The 21339-nt window shown below is 34.2% G+C and overlaps 2 protein-coding genes across 2 annotated transcripts; one reads left to right on the forward strand and one right to left on the reverse strand.

Moving 5' to 3' along the window:
- Positions 1–4366: 4366 nt before the first annotated feature.
- Positions 4367–5234, forward strand: LOC145577946 (uncharacterized). The gene is made up of 2 exons (XM_081635363.1): positions 4367–4548; positions 4616–5234. The coding sequence occupies exons 1-2, from the start codon at positions 4367–4369 to the stop codon at positions 5232–5234; spliced, it is 801 nt and encodes a 266-aa protein (XP_081491489.1).
- A 7263-nt stretch (positions 5235–12497) lies between these two features.
- On the reverse strand, positions 12498–14289 carry LOC145580183 (mitogen-activated protein kinase kinase 5-like). Its single transcript, XM_081637575.1, has one exon. It carries the CDS (start codon positions 13921–13923, stop codon positions 12850–12852), a length of 1074 nt encoding a protein of 357 aa, XP_081493701.1. The 5' UTR covers positions 13924–14289; the 3' UTR covers positions 12498–12849.
- Positions 14290–21339: the final 7050 nt, after the last annotated feature.

Genomic DNA, 21339 nt, shown 5'->3' on the forward strand with positions numbered 1-21339 from the left:
TAATTATCCTTTTTGAAAATATAAGATTAAAAAGTTTGAAATTGAATAAAACTTTTCTTTTTGAAATTCCTAATTCTATTCGAATTGAAAGACGTTCAAAGATAGTCAGATATTATTTTCGTGACTAATAGTTTTTATCCAAATCTTAAATTGTTGGATAGCCATTTCAATTATCTTTCCAATGATATATTATAATATCAATTCCGATCTATAACGGAAAAGATATGAATGAAATACCAAACTCTATCCAAAACTGACACCGTCCCACTATTTCAGCCATATCTTTTATTCTACAAAGGATTTTAATTTAATTCTAATTGGGTCAGAAAGTAGACTTCAACAAATTTCCAACGACATATTATTTATCTTATTCCAATTTCTGGATTAAAAGATATGATAAAAACAAAAACCGCAAAAACTGTTGTCTATCGCAAGAGTATTATTCCAATTCGAATTCTTATCTTTTCTTAATTCTTCGACCCTTCTTTTTTCATTATAAATAGAGGTCATATGACCCCTTTTTCAATCATCAACAATCTTGATCACAAAATCATTCTCTTCTCCCTCTTTAGCCTAAATACTAGTTACCCTATTCTTTAAAAATACTTCTCCTAAGCACTCCAAAGAGTCCAGTCATACTTGACCCGATGTTCCGTCCTTAAACCAAGGTGTGAAAAGGTTGAATTAACTGAGGGTTTGGACCAAATCAACTCTATGTTTGTTTAATTTAATTTCAATTTGATTAATATTTTTATTGAAGTTACTAACAATTTATTCATGATGTAGCAATTCTAAGGAACGCGCGTAATGTGAGTAATTAATTATTTTAATTACTTATTTTATTTTTATATTGCTAGTATCATGATTAGGTTAATTTATTATTTGATTTGACTAACTATAATTTATTTTTGAATTGCTTCCAATATTAATGTTTATTCTATTATATATTTATTGATCACCATATTGCATGTTATAGGGAATATGTAATTGACAATCACACCTAATAAGATAATTTGGATAACTAGTTTAGGATCCTTTTTAATATTGTTGTTTAATCGAAGTGATCACAATAATTTTATTACGTGTTGCATTAATATTCAACCAATTTAGCATAATAATAGTTTGGAGCAAATTGAATCTTTGTTTGCATGCCATTGAGATCGCAGGAATCGCTTTTCACAATAAGAATAGAGTAGAGGCCAATACGGGCGAATGTGACTCCATAACTCACTTCGTACCATCATCCGCGGTCTTCCTTTTGTGGTTCCGAACCATATGGAGTTAGTAATCTCATGGATTATGAATGGTGTGTAACCTTTACGGGTCAATCGTTATTGCCTTTCGTTGTCCCTTTATCGTGGTTGCCTTAAATGATCCGTGAACGGTTTACAAGTTCCTTAAAAACTTGTTGGCGGCTCCCTACTTTCCTTGTCCCTAATAGTATTATGTCAATTTCCACTTTCTATGGATGCCAAGCATATTCACCACATGCTAATGTAGGCGCACTTCAAACAACGCCTACAAGTCGACTCCGCTTTATGCAAAATTATTATCTTAAAATACAAAGCAAATACGAAGTATGAATCTTTCAGGATTATGTGTAATACCTCATATCTTTATGCACTAAAAAAAGTTATGATTACTTGCTATCCTTAGACCATCTCCAATGGTGACACTTTGATCGAGTTTTTTTTAGGAGAAAGAGGGTATTTTTTACAAAGGATATCAATAAGTTTGTATCTAAACTTAGAAATTCCAAAAGAAAGTTGTTAAGTTTAGATACTCAACTTTGAGTCTTAATTGACAAAAAGTGTGGGCCCTTATCAATATTATAATACTACCTCCGCTTGACATTACTCGCAACAAAGTACATGTTTGCGGAGGCCGAGGCAAAAGATTGAAAGTGGATTAATTAAGGGGAGGGGTAAAGTATTAGGAGAGATAAAAATGAGGGAAATAGATGTGGTCCCTTTTTTAGGAGAGAGAGTGCATGTGGGGGAATATTTTTTCCCACTCTTTCTTTCTGATTTCTTTGTAGGGGACCCAAATTTTTTGGCTCCAATACTTTTCCCTCCTTCATTTTTCACGAAAATTCAAAGCTTCCCTAACTTTCAAATTTTTTCATTAAATTCAAACAAAAATACCTCTATATAAAGAGGTCTCCCACCCCAGTAAACCCATTTCTTTCTTCTCTTGTTCACTGTCAATGGGTTTAGTGGGGGGGGGGGGATTAAGTTTCAGAAACTTTTACAAAAACCAACAATACCATTGTTAACAAAATACAGACAGGCCTACGAATTACATTTCACTACAATTAGTTCTAAACCTAATTTCCCAAAAGCTGTGTTAGTTCCATCAGCATCATTTTATGTACAGAAATCAAGCTCCATTGAAGACCGCCACAAAAACCAACAGCCGCCTGTAGACACCCAATTGTGTCTCCCCAAAACCAAACCCAGTGATGAATACCTTTTGCGTCGAATGATAATCGAACGAGGTGAAAGTGTGAAAGGTCAAGTGTCGCGGTTAGTTTTTATTTAAAATTCTTTCTGTTTTTCGAAAACAACTCTATTTTGTGAAAAAAGCCAATCCAGTCTAGTTTGTTCCACGACAAGGGTCCAATAATAGTATAGTTGGATGGGGCTTGCAAAGAGCTTTCCAACGATATATTATAAGCCCAATTCCGATGAATAATGAGGAAGTTATGGCCAAAATACTAAACTGGGCCCGGTTTGATCTTTACATGCGGCCCAATGATCTAGGGGAAGGCCCAATGTTAATTATTATTCCTAAAGTTATTAGAATTGATTATAGTCTTCTAGAATTCTCTAGAAGGTTCTCTTTAATCCTAATAAGATTAGAATTAATAATTAGATTTTTGATGAAGTTTTATTTGGAATAAAATATTATTTTATGAAAAATACGATTTCAGTTTTCATACGGACTTTACAAATCAATTTTGATTCATATGTGGACTCCGTGTTTGAAAGCGCGTAGGAATCCACGCTGTCGCCACGCGACAAGCCTTGTCGCCACGCGACAGAACCTGTCGCCAGGCGACAAGGTCGGTTTTGCAGCGACAGCGTGGAGTTTTATTCCTTATCAAATTCTACTTATTTTCGGACTGTTTTCTTATAAATAGGGTCCTAAACCTTCGTTTTTATTCATCAACAAATCACAATCATCATCTCTCAAAAGCTAGAAGCTTTCTCTCTCTATTCTTTTTCTAAATCTTCCCTCTTACACAATTCCGCATACATTAGCACTAGACACACCTAGCCAAGTTCGAAGTTGCCTTCACCCTAGACGTGAAAGGTTTGATATTTCTGAGGGTTTGGACCCAAATATCTCTTTCAATTATTTAATTTAATTGTTTGTTTTTTATTTTCCTTGAAGTTACTAACGCGTGTATTTTGTTATTTGAAAGAGATACGAGGCATCAAAGTATGTAATCTTATTGCTCTATTCTTGTAGAAAGCATGTTTAAATTTGTTTAATTCCTAGTATCATGTTAGGATGTTTCTGTTGCTTTCTAGTATCATGTTTAGGGTGCCTTTTACTCTTTTCTAATATCATGTTAGTATCATGTTAGGTTTGAAGCTTTGATTTTTATTGCTTAGTGACATGCTAGGGTTTGTTATTAATCTTGTTACTATCATGTCTAGGATCTTGCTATTATTATTATGCTTTAACATGATTATAATTGTTATGATTATTGTGATTATCATGTTTCTTGATGCTTATTTATTGTTATTGCTTGATCACGCCTTTTATGCATGTTTAAAGGGAATTGGTACTTGTAATCACGCTTAATAAGATAATTAATAATCTTGTTTAGGGCTAATATGATTATAATTCAAGTGATCGCCAATAATAGTTTTATTTATGCATTAATATTCAACCAACATAGATAAACAGGTTTAGGGTTAATCTGTTGTTTGCATGCTAGTTAGAAAGCGCACATGAATACGAGAAGAATAAAGTAGAGGCCTATTATTAGGGCAGGTTCAATCTCTTTTAGGTTTGATTTGTACCCTCATCCCCGAACCCTATTTGGTTCAGGACCTTTTGGAGTTGACGATCTCATGGATCGTTAAGGGGTGTAATCTTCACCTTGTGAACGGTTTACAAGTTCCTAAAACTTGTTGGCGACTCTTTTGCTCTAGCTTACTTCCCTTTGGACGCCACCATGCTTAAGTGTATGATCACAGTCGGGTTCAAGTTTGGGGTAATGCTTGAAATATTCCCTACACCGCCACTTCATCACCTTCACCTAATCTGAAAAAAAAAAAAAAAAAAAAAAAAAAAAAAGAGGGACTCATGGAAGATTTCTTTGATGATGATTTTTTTCAAATGCATCATCTTTATGAAGAGGAACAGCACCAAGCAGAATTCTATAACCAGGGACTGCATCACTACTTCCATTGAAAAGCAGAAATGGAAAATCAACAAGGCAACAGTTCAGATGAAGACAATGGTTATGATGCAGATGCTGATGATGCAGAAGAAGCATAAGCACATGAAGATGAACAACCAGAAGGGGGGAGGGCAAGGAGAGAAATGACAGTAGATGAAAAAAGACATCTTGTTGATGATATCTTGCTTAATATGAAAGGGACTCTTTGCCAAAAGGATTTTTATCCAACTTAGCCAAAAAACACAATGTTCACAGATCAACAACAACAAGATGGTTTCAGGTAATTAAACAACACTTGATTGATGGTAATGTCATTGATGTTAGGACCAAAAAACTAGGGAAAGTTGGGCCTAAACCAATACAATACACTGATGAGTGGTTAACTTCAGTGCCTCTTTATAAGAGGACCACTGAAAGGAGCTATGCTGCTGCCCTACATGTCTCCTCTTCTACCATACATAGGTTAAGGAAAAAGGGTAGGCTAAGAACACACACTGCAACAAATCACCCAACACTTTCAGACAATCACAAAATAGCTAGACTTAAGTGGGTACTTAGTTGGGTAAATCCTGTTCCATCATTAGGGGACCCTACATTCATTGACATGCAATATACAATTCACATAGATGAGAAATGGTTCTTTTTGAATCCTGAAAACAAAACATTTTACTTACTGCCAAATGAAGAGAACCCATACAGAGCACAACAATCTAAGAGGTTTAAACTCAAGGCAATGTTCATGGGTATGATAGGCAAGCCACTATATGATGAACACAAGAACATGTTACATCATGGGAAATATGGGTATTTCCTTTAGTGAAATATGAAATGGAAAAGAAGAAGAGTAAAAACAGAGACAAAGGCACACTTGAAACAAAGGCAATACAGTCAGTGAACAGAGATGCTATAAGGGAGATGTTACTTAATCATGTGATACCAGCATTACATGAAAAAGTGCCCCCCCCCTCACAATTACCAAAGAATGTGACAATACATTGGGACAATGCTAGGCCACATCAAGTGCCTAATGATGCAGAATTTATAGCAGATTGTAAAGCACAAGGGTTCAACATCCAGTTTGTGTATCAACTAGCTTAGAGTCCAGATTTAAATGTGTTAGACTTAGGTCTATTCAGGGTGATTCAAGCCATTCAATATCAATCATTTCCAAAGAACCTTGATGAGTTAATTGAGAGAGTAGAAGAAGCCTGGGATGCTTTTGACCCCACTGTCAACAAGTACACATGGATAACCTTACAGTCATGCATGAAAAAAATACTGGAAAAGATGGGTGGGAACAACTTTGTCCCTCCACACATGAGGAAAAGACACTTGGACAGTCTTGGGTTACTCCCAAATCTGTTAGAGGTGGACAAGGGACTTTTGAACACAGTTGTGCAGTATTTGAATACAATTGAAGTACATACAACAAGCAATCATCAACAAGAGGCAAACATAGAAGTGGATCCAGATTAAGCACAAGGGACTACAGAGATGAACATTTTGGGACACATAGATTGCCACACATAACCAAGTATTCCTAAACTTGTCTTTTGTTTTAGTTTATGTATTGGTTATGTGTATTTTGGTAAATAGGAAGTCCACATTCATGGGCAGTCATGTACTGGAGTAGTGTATATCTTTCTCAACTTTTGTAAAGAACAAAAAAACTTTTTGTAAAAAGAAAAGACAGAAACTTTTTGGTATGTTTTCCATCAGATAGGGTTTTTTTCAATTCAGTGCTTATTAGATAAAGGGTTCCTCAACAGCAACTTCATATTGAAGTCACTAGAGCTTCCACATATATCAACTAGCAATCAGTTGAGTCCCTTCATCATATGGAACATAAAACATGTCATGCATTGTAAGTGTGGGGTACTCATTGCATGGGAGGGTCTATTTGGGACTCAATATATCCATCAATGGGACTAAATAATCAAGAATCTAACATAGGCAGGGCACGGACTCAGTCATGCCAGAAGAAGTACTCATCACAGCAACAAAATTAAACCCAGGTTCATCATAAAACGCAGCAACCTAGAGAAATATAGCATCATTACCAACCCAACATAACAAGTCAATCCAGCTTCCCTTTTGAAACCATAATGTCATTCAAACCATGACAACAAACCAGACAAACAGAGCAAAGGTAACCACCAACATATTCAACCCAATACCATACAAAGCCAACACAAAATACTACTATATCTAATCATTCCACCCAACAACACCTCAAGCCAACACAACAAACCAAGGCAACACAAAAAATTCAACCCCAACAAATACATGAAAGGCAGAGACTTAAATCAGGGCATATGAACAAATAAACCTAAGCACAATCAATTCAGCCCACAAAAAAAACAAATTTGAGACTCATACATAAAGCTACAACCCAACATCAGTGGTTTTCCAGTTAAATCATACAACTCATGCAATCAAATCAACCCACAATTCAACAAATTTCCAACTTAAACGTAAATAATCAGAAAAAATTATAAATTAGTGTTTCAGAAATTACGATGCCTAGTTAGTTTGGGGGGGTTGTAATACTGGGGGTAATAGATCTGAAGGTAGGCCATATACACATCATCAACCTCCAGTCCTTCCAGAAGCCCAGACCTGATGCGCTTTGCCGCAGAACTAGGCTCAGCGTTCGTGCCACCCATCATAGGATGGGACTCAGGTGGCCTAAGGATCTCCTCAGCAGTAAGCTCGACGGACCTGGACTCCCCCGTCTCAAATCCAGCATCAGGGACCCCACCAGCAGGCCCAACAGGAGCAGCAACAACAAGGGGGGTGATTTTGACTGGTGAATCCACCACATCTATCACCTCAACAGGCACAGCGGCGGCTGTAGACTTAGAGGCCTTAGGTGGCTTCTGTTCATCATCACTGGAAATATACTCAGCAAGTTTTGCACCCTAGATCTTCCATTTGGAAATAGCAGGTTTGCGACGCAGAAGTTTCCTAAGTCCAAATCCTCTTCGAGGATTGTTCCTCATAAAGGATGGAATAGGGGCAGAGCATTTTGTGACGGCAGAAAGGGACTCATAACACAGAAGATCGGGGTTCTCATCATCATCAGAAGCCATTTTTGGAGGTAGGAGCAGAGAGAATGGAGAAATCAAGAGTTTTGAAGAGAGAGAAATAGGAAACCCTAAGTGAGAAGAGAGTGAAAGGGAGCGTTTGATGAGAGAGAGAGAGAGATAAACTGATAGAGAATATGAAGAAGTAGGGTATGAAAGGGGGTTTTTTTCTGGAAAAATCAAGAACCCCAATTCAATGCATTCAACCACGTTCAACTTCAATTGAATGCTGATTCAATGAAGGTGGTTGGGATGTGGGGTAATTTTAAAAACAATGGGTTAAAATTGGTGGGAATCATTAAATTAATTAACTGCAGTTAATTTACACAATATTACATTAGGATTACTAATGTTTTGTTTATAAAAAAAAAAGTAAGGGTAAAACTGTCATTTTACAAGTAACAACTTACTAAATAAGGAAAGAAATAAACTTGTTGCGAGTAATGTGAAGCAGCCAAAAATGGAATTTGTTGCGAGTAATGTGAAGCGGAGGTAGTATATTTTGTAATTTATTTAAGTTTTTGTTTTTGTTTTTTTTTTTTTTTTTTTTTTTTTTTTTTTTTTTTTTTTTGAAAAACCTACAATATGAATTTGGTGGAGCGTAAATTAAAAGTGACATTAGTATAATTTAGATAGTCTCACCATTGAGAAATTAGATTTCAAATAAGTTGCTAAATTAAGAAGTGGGTTGGATATCACCATTGAAATTAAAAAACAACTCATTTTATATTTCAATACTCAATGTTGAGTCTCACCATGAGAGATGGTCTTAAATACTTAAAAGTTTATTATAGTGTATGAAAACATTTCTATTCCAGAGGAAGTAGTATCGGAGTACTATACTCCATTTCATTATAGAGTATAACGGGACGGGTTTCATAAAGTAATGGTGTGGGGCCTAAATTTAGAGTTCTCTCTCCTCACACTAGGTCCCGCCTCATCAGTACTCTAAACTCTTATCAGTAGAATAATTTTAAAACTCAAAAACATTGTCATTTCAAAACTTTAATTGTCAATACTTATATTATATTGTCTGTATTGCTCGGACGATATTATATATAAGTAGTAGAGCAGAGATAATTAGTATCATAAAAGTGATTTCGTGTTTATTAAACGCTAAAAACTATATTATCAGTATTTGTTTGAATATTGTATTGATAATATTCATCGTGTCACTATTAGTTTTAATATTGTCATTTGCTCATAATATATAATCATGAAAGTACCAAAGTTGGAAAACGGGATACTTAGATGGACTTTGCAAAGTCTTATTTACCCCTGTACTCCATTATGAAATTCGGAGAAGGTCTGGCGCATAGCTCCTATATGCAAACATTGCATATAGGATGGCAATGTAGTAATAAAGTTGAAGTTGTAGTTGGAGTATAAAGTACCATTTGATAGGTAAATAGTACCATTAAAAGTTGTAGTGGTATAAATATTATGCTAATAGTACAAATAAGTATGTAAATGGTACATCAAAATATTATACCATTGTGAGATATAATAGTAGTACTAAGATCTAATGGTACAATATACATGCATAATAGTACAAAAAATGTACCACTGTAACCATAAAAAGTACCATTCTGGATGTCAAACCTCAGCGCTTTTCCACTTTTGCCCTCCTATATGCATTTTTGCATATAGGGACTATGCGACTAGTGGGACTCATGAAATTCCTCTCTATTCCATATCAGTGATATCACCTTAAGAGTTGAGTTGAGTTAGAAGAAGATTTTACAGTGTCGCTAAAGTTGATTCTATATCATCAATTATAAGCCAATAACTGCTGATTGAAAACTCCCTTTTCCCCATGTAACTTTATAAAGCAAAAGCAACTTAACATATTTTCCCCCACTTCCATACTTGTCCCAAATCTTTTCCTAGATCCATGTCAGTCTGGGCCGTCTGGCACATCACCCCACACATACACAAAATCAATAAAAATAAATAAACTTAAAATTTTCTCAATTTCTTCAAATTTTAAAATTTGGAGCTGTTCTTTTCAGCTTCATTTCACTTTAGTTCAGTTCAACTCCAATCAATTTATTTCAGCTCCTTTTCTAATTTTATTCTCATAAACAGTTCATTTCAGCTTTATTTAGTTTAGTTCAACTCCAATCAGTTTTATTCGAAAGGTTGTTATGTATACTCATGTGCACCGTACACCCATGAGTATTTGTTCTTATTGTGATGATTGTTTTTCATTTTATTATCAAATAAAGAGTAAAAACTAACCTTAGGTTAGTTAGATGTACGGTGCACACCTAGGTGTATATAACAGATTCTAGTTTTATTCAATTCAGTTGTATTCAATCGGAACAGACCCTTAATAATGCACATTTTCGATATTACACTTTAATAAACTTAAATAAACTTAAAATTTTCTCAATTTCTTCAAATATTACACTTAGAAGTTGTTCTTTTCAGCTTAATTTCAATTCAGTTTAGTTCAACTCCAATCAATTCATTTAAGTTCTTTTCCTAATTTCCTTATCTCAAAAACAATTCATTTCAGCTCTATTTAGTTCAATTCAACTTCAATCAGTTTTGTTCGAAAGTTTGTTATATATACCCGTGTGCACCGTACACTCATGAGTATTTGTTCTTATTGTGATGATTGTTTTTCATTTTATCATCAAATAAAGAGCAAAAACTAACCTTAGGTTAGTTAGATGTACGGTACACACCTGGGTGTATATAACAAATTCTAATTTTGTTCAATTCTATTACTTTCAGTCGGATAGACACTTAATAATGCACATTTTCGATAATACAGTTTACTAACAATAATACATCAATAAATAAATGAATAAATATTTAAATCATATGAAGTGATGAATTATACTCCGTAATAATAACAATACAGAGTGTTATTTTACTTTCAATCAAATCCTTAAACTCATTTTCCATTCTTGACAATCCCCCTTTTTTATAAAAAAAAATAAAAATATACCAAGTAAAATCTTATTACTTCCCATAACTTTCAAGTTTCAATAGTTAGATGCATGGTACACACCTTGTTGTATATAACAAATTCTAATTTTGTTCAATTCAGTTGTTTTTAGTCGAAACATGCCCTTAATAATGCACATTTTCGATAATACAGTTTAATAGCAATAATACATCAATAAATAAATGAATAAATATTTAAATCATACGAATTGATGAATTATAATAATAACAATACAGAGTATTATTTTACTTTCAATCAAATCTTAAACTCAAAAAAAAAACCAAGTAAAATCTTATTACTTCCCATAACTTTCAAGTTTCAACATCGTTTCCAATTACTATAAAACAGCACATCTAAGTAATGAATATAAAAAATATTGTTAGAATAAAATAATAATAAAAGGTAAGCTTCCACTTTTATTTCATTCAATACAAATTATAATCAGTGTGACAGTGTCACATTAACTTTAATTAGCATTTCAAATTAGATACTACCTCCGTTTCTTATTATGTGCAACAAAGGAATATTTTATGTCTCACAAATAATACCCTTTGTTGCACATAATAAGTAACGGAGGTAGTATTCTAAATTTCAAAATCAAACCGAAAATTCTAACAATTCTGCCACTTTAGAATTTTGGATTGTCTCAAAATTGTTCAATCTATATATATCCTAAAATAACAACCGTTAATGTCATCATTGCATAAGTCATAAGTGTCACTTTTTTATTTAATTTTTTCCCTCCAAAATGCAAGGATGATGCCATATTTTTTTTTTCTTTTTAATCTACCCTATTTCTATATCTTTAAAAATATATTTCATTTGAATTTTTAAAATTTAAATTTTGGATTTTCCACACATATTATACTATTTAGTTATTTACGAGTTGTTGACAATAGTTAATAATATAATTTAATTGAAATTTTATAATTAAATATGAAAATTATGCACTTTCAGGAATTGTATATTCATATTTAATTAGAAATTAGTTAGGAAAAATGAGAAAGTTATTTTCTTTCGGTACGTGTTAAAAGTCTATAATTCAATTCTTATTTTAAAACCGTACAACAGGGTTAATCTAGTTTATATAATAAAGTCGCTTTACTATATTGCAAAAAACATAATGCAATAAAAACTAAAGCAGTGCAATAGTAAATCAAAATCAAGTGTTAATTAAGTTGGGGCTACTGGACCAGCATAATATGTGCAGCAGTTTTTAACAAATATACTCAGAATATTGTTCTAAATTCTATATCAAAGAATGTTCTACAGAGGTAAGATTGAACTACCAGAAGCTAAAGGCATCCTCTTCTAGTGATTCCCACAAATAAGTACTCAGAATATTGTTAGGAGATTGAAATTCACAGAAGAGATCGCGAATCAGCAATCCTGTCATGAACAACAGACTTCAAATATACAAGAAAAACAATTGGTATTACCCATGATTGCCATGACGTGCCTAAAATTCACAATTGCACAAGGGGATGTTTTGAAGAAACACAAGAGTGAGCAAGAGTAGACTAAAAATCCGAGACAAGAGTTATCTGCTTATTCACAACTGCACAAGGGGAATTCTCTGAGGAGACACGAGAGTGAGCAAGAGTAGACTAAAAATCCCAGACAGAGTTATCTACTTAGCTTATTCGCCATAACATACGTAATACTCACATCATTTGCACTCAGCAAAAACTATCTTACGACATCAGTTGACAAAAATGAAAAAAAAAAACCAGCACATTAACTTCAGTCTTTTTCTCGTTGAAGGCAAACTACACATAAACAATTCAATCTCAACCAACCCAACAATCAACCCAACAGTCAACACAATCTTCCCAAATTTGATTAATTCTTTGCAATCCTTAAATAAAAACACAATAATGACAATTTTCTAATGTTGCACAAGTAATTAGGACTTGAGAGTGCTTAAACAACCAATACATTCTCTTCCACTAATCATAAATAGTAGTAACATATAAACAACCACTGCAAAAATGACAACATTTCATATATAATAAGAGGAAAATGCCATACATGGAGCAAAGAATCAACAATTGCAAACCAAATTTGATAAGAAGAGAGCAAGTTGTATTAATAATGGCGAAAATAAGACAATTTCTCATTTCTTCTTGTACCATTGAAGAATCAACACTATCCAAATCCAATTGAAAAAGCTACAATAACTGATGATTAATTTCTTTTTAGTTTCATCAGAATCACAACATCAGCTACAACAATTTCACCCCTATTCATCCTCCTTAAACATCCTCCTCCTCATCATCATATTTAAATTACAAAAAAAAAAAACCATCAAATAAAAAAAAAAAATTTGCAATTGCATTAAAAAAAAACAGACTTCTTTAACTTTAACTTAAAATTAAAAATGAAAATTATGATGAATGAGGGAGGGGAGGGGGCAACATTTGACGGAGAGAAGTATGAACCTGGTGGTTCTGACTACCAATTTGACTACTTTGAGTAGCAGCTGTATTCAGCACAATAAAAGGATGTCCTAGAAGTCGAATCGCCGTCCACCGTTTCGCCGGCTCACGCTGCAAGCAACACCGGATAAAGTCACGAAACTCACGAGAAGCCGAAGCCGGCGCCTCCGGTGGAGCACTCATACAAATAGCACACATCAAGCTAGCCCAATCACCTTGTCTACCAACATTAAATGGAAATCTACCCAAATAGAATTCCAAAATGCTAACCCCAAAACTCCAAATATCACCAGCATACCCATCATACTGTCCTTGGTTCAGATCAGTATTAATCCTTTCGGGACTCATATACGCAATCGTCCCAACACTCGAATTACAAGGATCCATCGTTTGTGCTAAAATCCTACTAACCCCAAAATCAGCTATTTTCACCTGTTTGTTTGTGTTGATTAGAAGATTCGAGGGTTTGATATCTCGATGAACGATTCTTCTTCTGTGCAAATACACTAAACCGGAAAGAACTTGCCGAGATAACTCGGCAAGATACGATTCATCGGCTATATGTCTTCCCTCAAGCGATCCTCGATCCATGTACTCAAGAAGAACTTGGATCTCCCCGTTATGATCAAACATATCAAAGCATTTCACGACATTAGGATTATCGACATCTCGAAGGATCTCGATCTCTCGGCAGATCTGACGGCGCACCATCTCTTCGTGGTTGCCGTATATCACCTTCAAAGCGTAGATCCGAGATGATGGGCGGTGGATTACTTGGTAGACCGTGCCTCCGGCACCTGACCCGATCCGGTTCTTCCGCTCTAACTCGGAGAAGCTCAATATGGCGGCTGTGTTCGAGTTAGAGTTAGAATTCGAGTTGGTTGAGGTGGAAGCAGATGTAGGTGCGGAGGATGGAGGAAGCGGAAGCGGGACCGCGAGAGCCGGGTCTCGTTTAGGGAGGGGGAGGGTTAAGTCGGGGCGTCGTCGAGTGCGGGACGACGCCGGTTGTGGTGGTGGATTCATTGAAGGAGATGAAGAAGGTGATTGATAATGAATTGAAATTGATATGATTGATAATATAAAATGAAAAGAAAACTATACTATATGTATAAAATATTTATACACATGATGAAAGGAAAAAAGGACTAATTGGAGGAGAGCAAGAACGCTAAATGAATTGAAGGAATCGAGTTATAATTATAACACGAAACCGAACACGAACACGAACAAGGTTTGATTTTGTTGGTGATGTTCAAATAATCAAATGTTTGATTTGTTCAAAATTGGTGAAGGAAGAAGAAGTCAGAAGTTGTATAAGTAATTGAAGGTTCGAGGAAGAAGAGAGAGAAGAAGGGGGGTGGGGTGAAAAAAGGTAGGAAATGAATGAGGGGTTGCTATCAGAGGAGAATCAAGATTTATTTAAACGAAGGAGAAAGGTGGTGGGAAGTGTGAAGGGTATCACGCGCTAAGGAAGGGGGGTTGTGTGTATGTCCAATGAGAGTCAAGGAAGGGTATAAAATGTGAAGGGAGTTGATGTGGGGAGTATCTCGTGTAAGGTTTTAAAGACAATAAAATCAGTTTTTTTAGGGTTGTTTTTTTTGGCATTAGGGTTGTTTTTTTTTTTTGCATTTACTTTTAACACATTTGTTTCATGAGGGTTTTGTGTATTATTTGATAGCTTAGCTCATTGCATGTGTCAATAATGTTGTTTTTTTTTTTTTACCAATAAATATTAAAAATAAAAGAAAATTAAAACCGATGTTGTGTTATACAATGAAATGTTAACCGTTGTGATTTGAAAAGATTTGGCTCAAATCTGATACTGTAAATATGAGTTGGTTGGTGATTTGTATGACAACTGAAGAGGTAAAAACCTAGCTTGACTTTTATGTCAAATGATTCAGTAGTAGCGGTTAGTAAGATCGTTGATATGATATGAGTTTTAAATAATTGTTTTAACGTGTTATTTTGTCGTATCATGCTAGTGTCATGCAGTTTAGCCTAAGTATCTCATATAAGGTTTTACGGACAATCAAAACAGTTTTAGGGTTGGTTTTTTTTTTAATTTACTTTTAACACATTACTGTTGGGCCCGGCTCACCCACCTTGACGGGTCGCACGCACACTCCACTCCACGTTAGTATGATATTGTCCGCTTTGGGCCTAGCCCGCACGGATTTGTTTTTTTGGACACCTTCCCAAAAGGCCTCATACTATTTGAAGTGTGCACTCAGTTATAAGGAGCTCTTCTCCTCCTTTCTCCTTCCATGTGGGACTTGGGATGACACCCCAACAATTACAAATATGGCTCTAACAGAGTTTCTATTATTCGTATTAATAGCTACTCTAGGAGGGATGTTTTTATGCGGTGCTAACGATTTAATTACTATCTTTGTAACTCCAAAATATTTCACTTTATGCTCCTACCTATTATCAGGATGTACCAAGAAAGATGTACGGTCTAATGAGGCTACTACAGTTTTGCGTATTTGATAATAGCTTGGCTCATTGCGTGTCAATTTTTTTTTTTTTTTTTTTTTTTTTTGCCAATTAGTAAAATAAAGAAAAATTAAAACGGATGTCGTGTTATAGACATGTTAAACTGATGTGATTTGAAAAGAGTTGGCTCAAATCCAATATTGTAAATATGAGTTGGCTGGTGATTTTTATAACGCCTGAGTAAAAACCTAGCTTGACTTTTATGTCAAATGATTCCATAGTAGCTAGTGGTAAGATCATTTATCAGATATGAGTTTGAAATAGATGTTTTAACGTGTTATTTTGTCGTATTATGCTAGTTTGGTATAATTTAGTCTGAGTATCTCGTGTAAGGTTTTTAAAGATAATCAAAATATTTTTGGGTTTTTTTTTGGCATGTACTTTGAACACATTCGTTTCATGAGGGGTTTGTGTTTTATTTGATAGCTTAGCTCATTACGTGTGTCAATAATGTTATTTTCTTTGCCTATAAGAAAAATACAATTAAATTAAAACCGATGTTGTGTTATAGAGTTGTTAAACGGATGTGATTTGAAATGAGTTGGTTCAAATCCGATAAAGTAATTTTGAGTTGGTTAGTGATTTTTATGATGACTAAATAGGTAAATATCTAGCTTGACTTTCTGTCAAATGATTCAGTATTAGCTGTTGGTAAGCTCATTTATCTGATATGAGTTTGAAATAATTATGTTAACGTGGTATTTTGTCGTATTATGCTAAATTGTACACTTAAGTTTGAATTGGAAATTTGTGATAGAGGGATATATATGCAATTACGTTAAGTTCCTTGTCACAATCAACTGTTAATAAATTCATTAGACTAGGAAAAAAAAGAGGTCAAAATTAACAACGTAATTTAGAGTTGACTGATTGTTTGCCAAAAACCTAAATTAACCTTAGTATATATTGAATTATTCATCACCTTGCATGAAATAACTCTTGATAAACAGATTTTATTTGAAAAGATTTGGCTCAAATCCGATATCGTAATTTTAATATAGACGGTAATTTTTAGGATGATTGAATAAGTAAAAACCTAGCTTTACTACTTTTATGTCAAATGATTCTATAATAGCTGTTGGTAAGCTTGTTTATCTGGTATGGGTTTGAAATAGTTGTGCTAACGTGTTATTTTGTCGTATTATGCTAGTTTTGTACAGTTGAGCTTGATTGAGGAATTTGTGATGCAAGGATATATATGTAATTACGTTGGGTTATTTGTCATAATCTATTGTTAATAAATTGATTAAACTAGGAAAAAATTGGTCAAAATCAACATAGTAATATTGAGTTGGTTGATTGAATTATTTATCACCTTGAAATAACTCGTGTTAAACACATTTATCAGTTTTATATGAGTTTAAAATTATCATGTTCATTTTTTGTCGTATTATACTAATTTTGTAAGCTTTCGTAATGATTTTATCTTGACATTATCATAAACAGACACAAATTACAAAGTAAAAGAAAAACTAATTAAACTGTTTCGACTATTATTTGCAAGTTGGTGTGCTCTTTGAACTTATTCCATGTCTGCCTTGAAATTACGACATTGAAACCATTCCCACTTTCTTAATTTCATGAACTATCCAAAAGACTGTTATGTCATTTATTTTGTCTTTACATAGAAATGGTATCAAGTTCATCAAGTCAGAGTATAAGAGAACCTTTGAAAATCCCATTGTAAAACACCATTTCAAAGTCTCAAGACCTCCTTGTGTAAGGTCGAAATTCCAAAAGCAAAACATGCTCCTACATCAAAAAATCCCTTCATTAATCTTGTAGACCATCCAAAACCGTACATTCTATTTCTTTTCTCCCAATTACAATTGGGCAAAGCCGGTACTAGCGCTGCAAATAATTTTTTCTTTTCCTATGTGTGCTTGGTAGAACCTGGTTGTTCTTGTATTTGTATGTCTACAACATTTAAAATTCCTAAAGAAGGCATTTGGCTTGTTGTAATCATGCCTATTCTGTAATGCTTATTCAATGTGCTAATTCAATCATTGACCCCTCATAACAGTCCTCATCGGCCACTCAGTGTCGCAATAAAAGGTATTTATTGTTATACTACAAATTATTACATCCTTAATATATATAAAAAAAAGGAAAATATAGGTTTGAATTCATTTTCTTAAGGAGACAGAAATGGAGTCATTGATTGCATGTCTAACAGTTAAGTGGGAATTACTCCACGAAAAACTTGCCAAATTACAAAATTGAAAGATGAGTTGCGAATTCTCACATTCCATACCGCAATAGTCACATAATTCACTCATTTAATTTGCATTCCTCTTTGGACGAGTTTCTCTTTCGTAGGGATGGCATCATAAAAGAATTTCCAAATGAAAATACTCCACTTTAGGGGGAATATGAAGTCTCCCTAGAATCTTTAAAATATCAAAAGTTTCACAATGGATGACTTGGATCCTAAATTTGAGAGAGAGTTTGCTGAGAGAAAGTCATACCCTGTTTTGATTGTGTATTCCCCAAATGGATGATTAGGCCGGTACCTTAAGTAATCAGACCTTTCCTTCGGTAGTATCAACCCTAAAATTGCCTTTGCACTATCCCTTTCAAATTTTTCTCTAACTTAACCAAAATTAGAGAAAAGTTTGAAATTCGTTTAAAGGTAATATATATTGTTAATAAATTGTTCATATTACCAAAAAAAAAAGGTCAAAAACCAACATCATAATTTTCAATTGGTTGATTGTTTGGATAAAAACCTAAATTGACATTTGCATTGAACTATTCATGACCAATAACTCGTGTTAAACTTGTTTATCAGTTATGAATTTAAAATTATTTTGTTCATTTTTTTTTTCGTATTATACTAGTTTTGGTAGATTAAGTTTTTTGTAATGATTTTTTTTGGACATCATCATAAAGAGACACAAATTACAAAGTAAAATAAAAGCTAATTAAACTGTTGTGACTATCATTTGCAAGCTAGTGCACCTTGAACTTGTTCCCTGCCTACCTTGAGGATATTACAACATTGAAAACCCATTCTTAGTTTCTTATTAATTCATGAACTGTCTAGAAAACACTTATGTCATTTATTTTGCATTTCTGTAGAAAAGTTACCAAGTTCATCAAGTTAGAGTACAACGAAACCTTTGAAAATCCCTTTGTAGAACACCATTTCAAGGCCTCATGACATACTTTAGCCTCCGCATGCAAGGCCAAAGTTTCTAACCCAATGCATAAAAATAAATAAATAAAAGGAAATTTTGGATTTTGGTACCTCGAAAATAACCACTATTGATTTTTGGTATCCATCGGGATTATATCGGATCATTAAACATTGTGGGATTCCCCCTAAAATAATACTTTATTTGGTACTCATCAAAGTTACAAAATATAGGTCTTGGTACCACTTAACATAATCCGTTAGGGTTCTGTTAAGTGGGGCCCATTATCTAATTATTTAATAATTTAATTTATTTAAAAAAAAAAGAAAAAACTTAAAAAAGAAAATTAAAAAATAACCAACCACTGCCACCCTCCCCCTCCTCGTCAGCCACCCATCCCCCTCCCCGTGTCGATTCCCTAACGTTCTCCTGGCGCCGGCGACCCCACCTACCCCCTCCCTTTCCCTCCTCTAATCTCAACCGTAACCCTTGTTTTCCCCCTTTCTCGAAACCCTAGCTCAACCACATAAACCACCACAAAAACCCTTCCCTTCCCCTCAAAAACCCCGAATCACTCCTCCCCCCACCCCGAAACCCTAATGGCTAGGGTTTTCGATGGTGGGGGATGAGTGTTTGGGGTTTTTTTGGAGTGGGGGAAGTGAATTAGGGAGTTTCGATTTCGTGGTGGTGGCGGTTGGAGTATATTAGAATAAAGCCCAATCGTTGGTAGCTGTGGTGACTAAGTTGCGTACCTGGCTGCGGCGACAAGCTGATATGGTGGGTTGCGCACCTGGTAATTGGTGTTTTGGTGGCTGGAAGGTGGTTTTTGGGGTGGTAATCGTTGTTTTGGTGGCTGGAAGGTTGTTCTCAGGGTTGCCGACAGCCGCACAGGGAGTGGGGAAGGGGGCTAAGGGTGGCTGGGAGGTGGCAGGACTATGGATGGGCCCCACTAATGGAAAACTTAACAGATTATGGACAGAGGAAATAAAACCTAAAATTTTAAAATTTCATGGGTACCAAAGTAAATTTTTTTTAAATGGGTACGAAAAATCAACAGGGTCTGTTTTTGAGGTACCAAAATTCAAAATTTCCTAAATAAAATAACTGTCATTAACCTTTGTTAACCATCCAAAACTACACTTTAACCCATTTCTTTTCTCCCAAGAGTCACTACTTCTTAGACTATTATTAGGCAAACTTGTACTAGTATATAGGGCCTGTTCTCATACGTTTATTTTCAGTTCAGTTTAGTTCAGTTCAGTTCAGTTCAGTTCAGTTCACTTCAGCTCCTAATTTCCTTCTTTTATAAAATATTTAGTTCAGTTCAGTTCAGTTAATAAGAACAGGCCCTAACGATATATTTTACATTTCTTATGTGTGCTTGACAAAAACTTAGTGGTTCCTATATCTCTTTGCTTAAAAAATTTAAAATCTCTAAAGAAGCTAACGTAAGTCTAGCTTATTGTAATCATGCTTACTTTGTAATGCTTCTTCAATAATCTTATTTGATGTACAAATTCCACCATTGTCCCCTCTGAATAGTCGTTGGTTTCTTGTAACCCATAGCTCCTCGAGTGTCGCAATAAAGATATTTATTACTGTATTACAAATTAAATCATAACTATGAAAAAACTGAATATAGGTTTGAATCCATTTTCTTAAGGGGATAGAAATAGAGTCATTGATGCATAGCAATTAGTTAATAAGTGGAATTACTCCACATAAAACTTGTCAAATGATAGAATAGAAAGATGTGTTGTGAATCCTCAAATTTCATACCACAATAGTCACATAATTCTCATTTGCTTTCCTTCTTGGATGATTTTCTCTTTTGTAGGGATGGCATGATAATAAGATTTTCCATATAACGTACATACTCCACTGTGGGGTAAAATGAAATCTCCATAAATTTTTTAATTAAAATATCAGAAGTTTTCTTACGATGACTGGATCATGAGTTTGAGTTTGTTGAGAGAAAGTCATACTTTGAATTTACTATGTATTTTCCCAGATGGGTGATCAGGCTAGTACATGAAGTCATCACACCTTTCCTTTGGTAATCCAACCTTAAAATCGACTTTGCATTATCCCATTCAATTTTTTCTCTAACTAAACGAGCATTCCAGAATCCTAATTTTTATCTATAAAGTCTTTAACCTTCGATCTTAAACTCTCATGTAAAATTCAATTAATTTAACCGCATATGCACCATCAAGACTTTACCACTAACACATTTATCGCTGCAAGTTAGGACATTATTTACTCCCATTCTTCCAAGAAAATCCTAGAAGGAATCTTCTTGTTATCTTTCGGAAATGATGAGTGCCATTTATGACACTCATTTGGTGAGTTTTTAAGTTGTTTTTACCTTTTTTGCGGGGCTTTTTCCAATAATAAATGCTTAGTTTTATGCGTTTTCTCTTTAATTTCCCTTTTCTCTCTTATTTTGTGTTTTTATAGTTTTTTTAGTGTTTTCTCTTTTTTTTTTTTTTTTTTTTTCTTTTTTTTCTTTTCTCTTTTTGTTGTTTTAGTTGCTTTTCTTTTATTATAGATTTTATAGATTTAGTTTATTTTCATTTCATTTTCCTTTATTTTCTTTTCTTTTTATGTTGATTTCTTTCATTCTTTTCATTTTCATTTTATTTCTTTTAATTCTGTTTGTTAAGTTTAATTTTTATTTTACTTCATCTTCTCCTCGGTTTTAATTTTATTTTGTAGGTAAATACTCTAAATTCTATTCTTACGCTCGCAAAGCCGCGCTCTCAAGCCGGGTAGTGTTAAACCCACTATGTAAGCGTTTTGG

This window comes from Chenopodium album, chromosome 14 (assembly GCF_948465745.1).
Source record: "Chenopodium album chromosome 14, dcCheAlbu1.1, whole genome shotgun sequence".
In the NCBI taxonomy this organism is placed as follows: Eukaryota; Viridiplantae; Streptophyta; class Magnoliopsida; order Caryophyllales; family Amaranthaceae; genus Chenopodium; species Chenopodium album.

Bases quoted from the DNA above. Each gene is read 5' to 3' on its own strand.
- LOC145580183 (XM_081637575.1), bottom strand. From the start codon at position 13,923: ATGAATCCACCACCACAACCGGCGTCGTCCCGCACTCGACGACGCCCC.
- LOC145577946 (XM_081635363.1), top strand. From the start codon at position 4,367: ATGAAGAGGAACAGCACCAAGCAGAATTCTATAACCAGGGACTGCATC. The intron at 4,549-4,615 runs GCAAGGAGAGAA...TTAATATGAAAG, and splicing joins AACAACCAGAAGGGGGGAGG to GGACTCTTTGCCAAAAGGAT.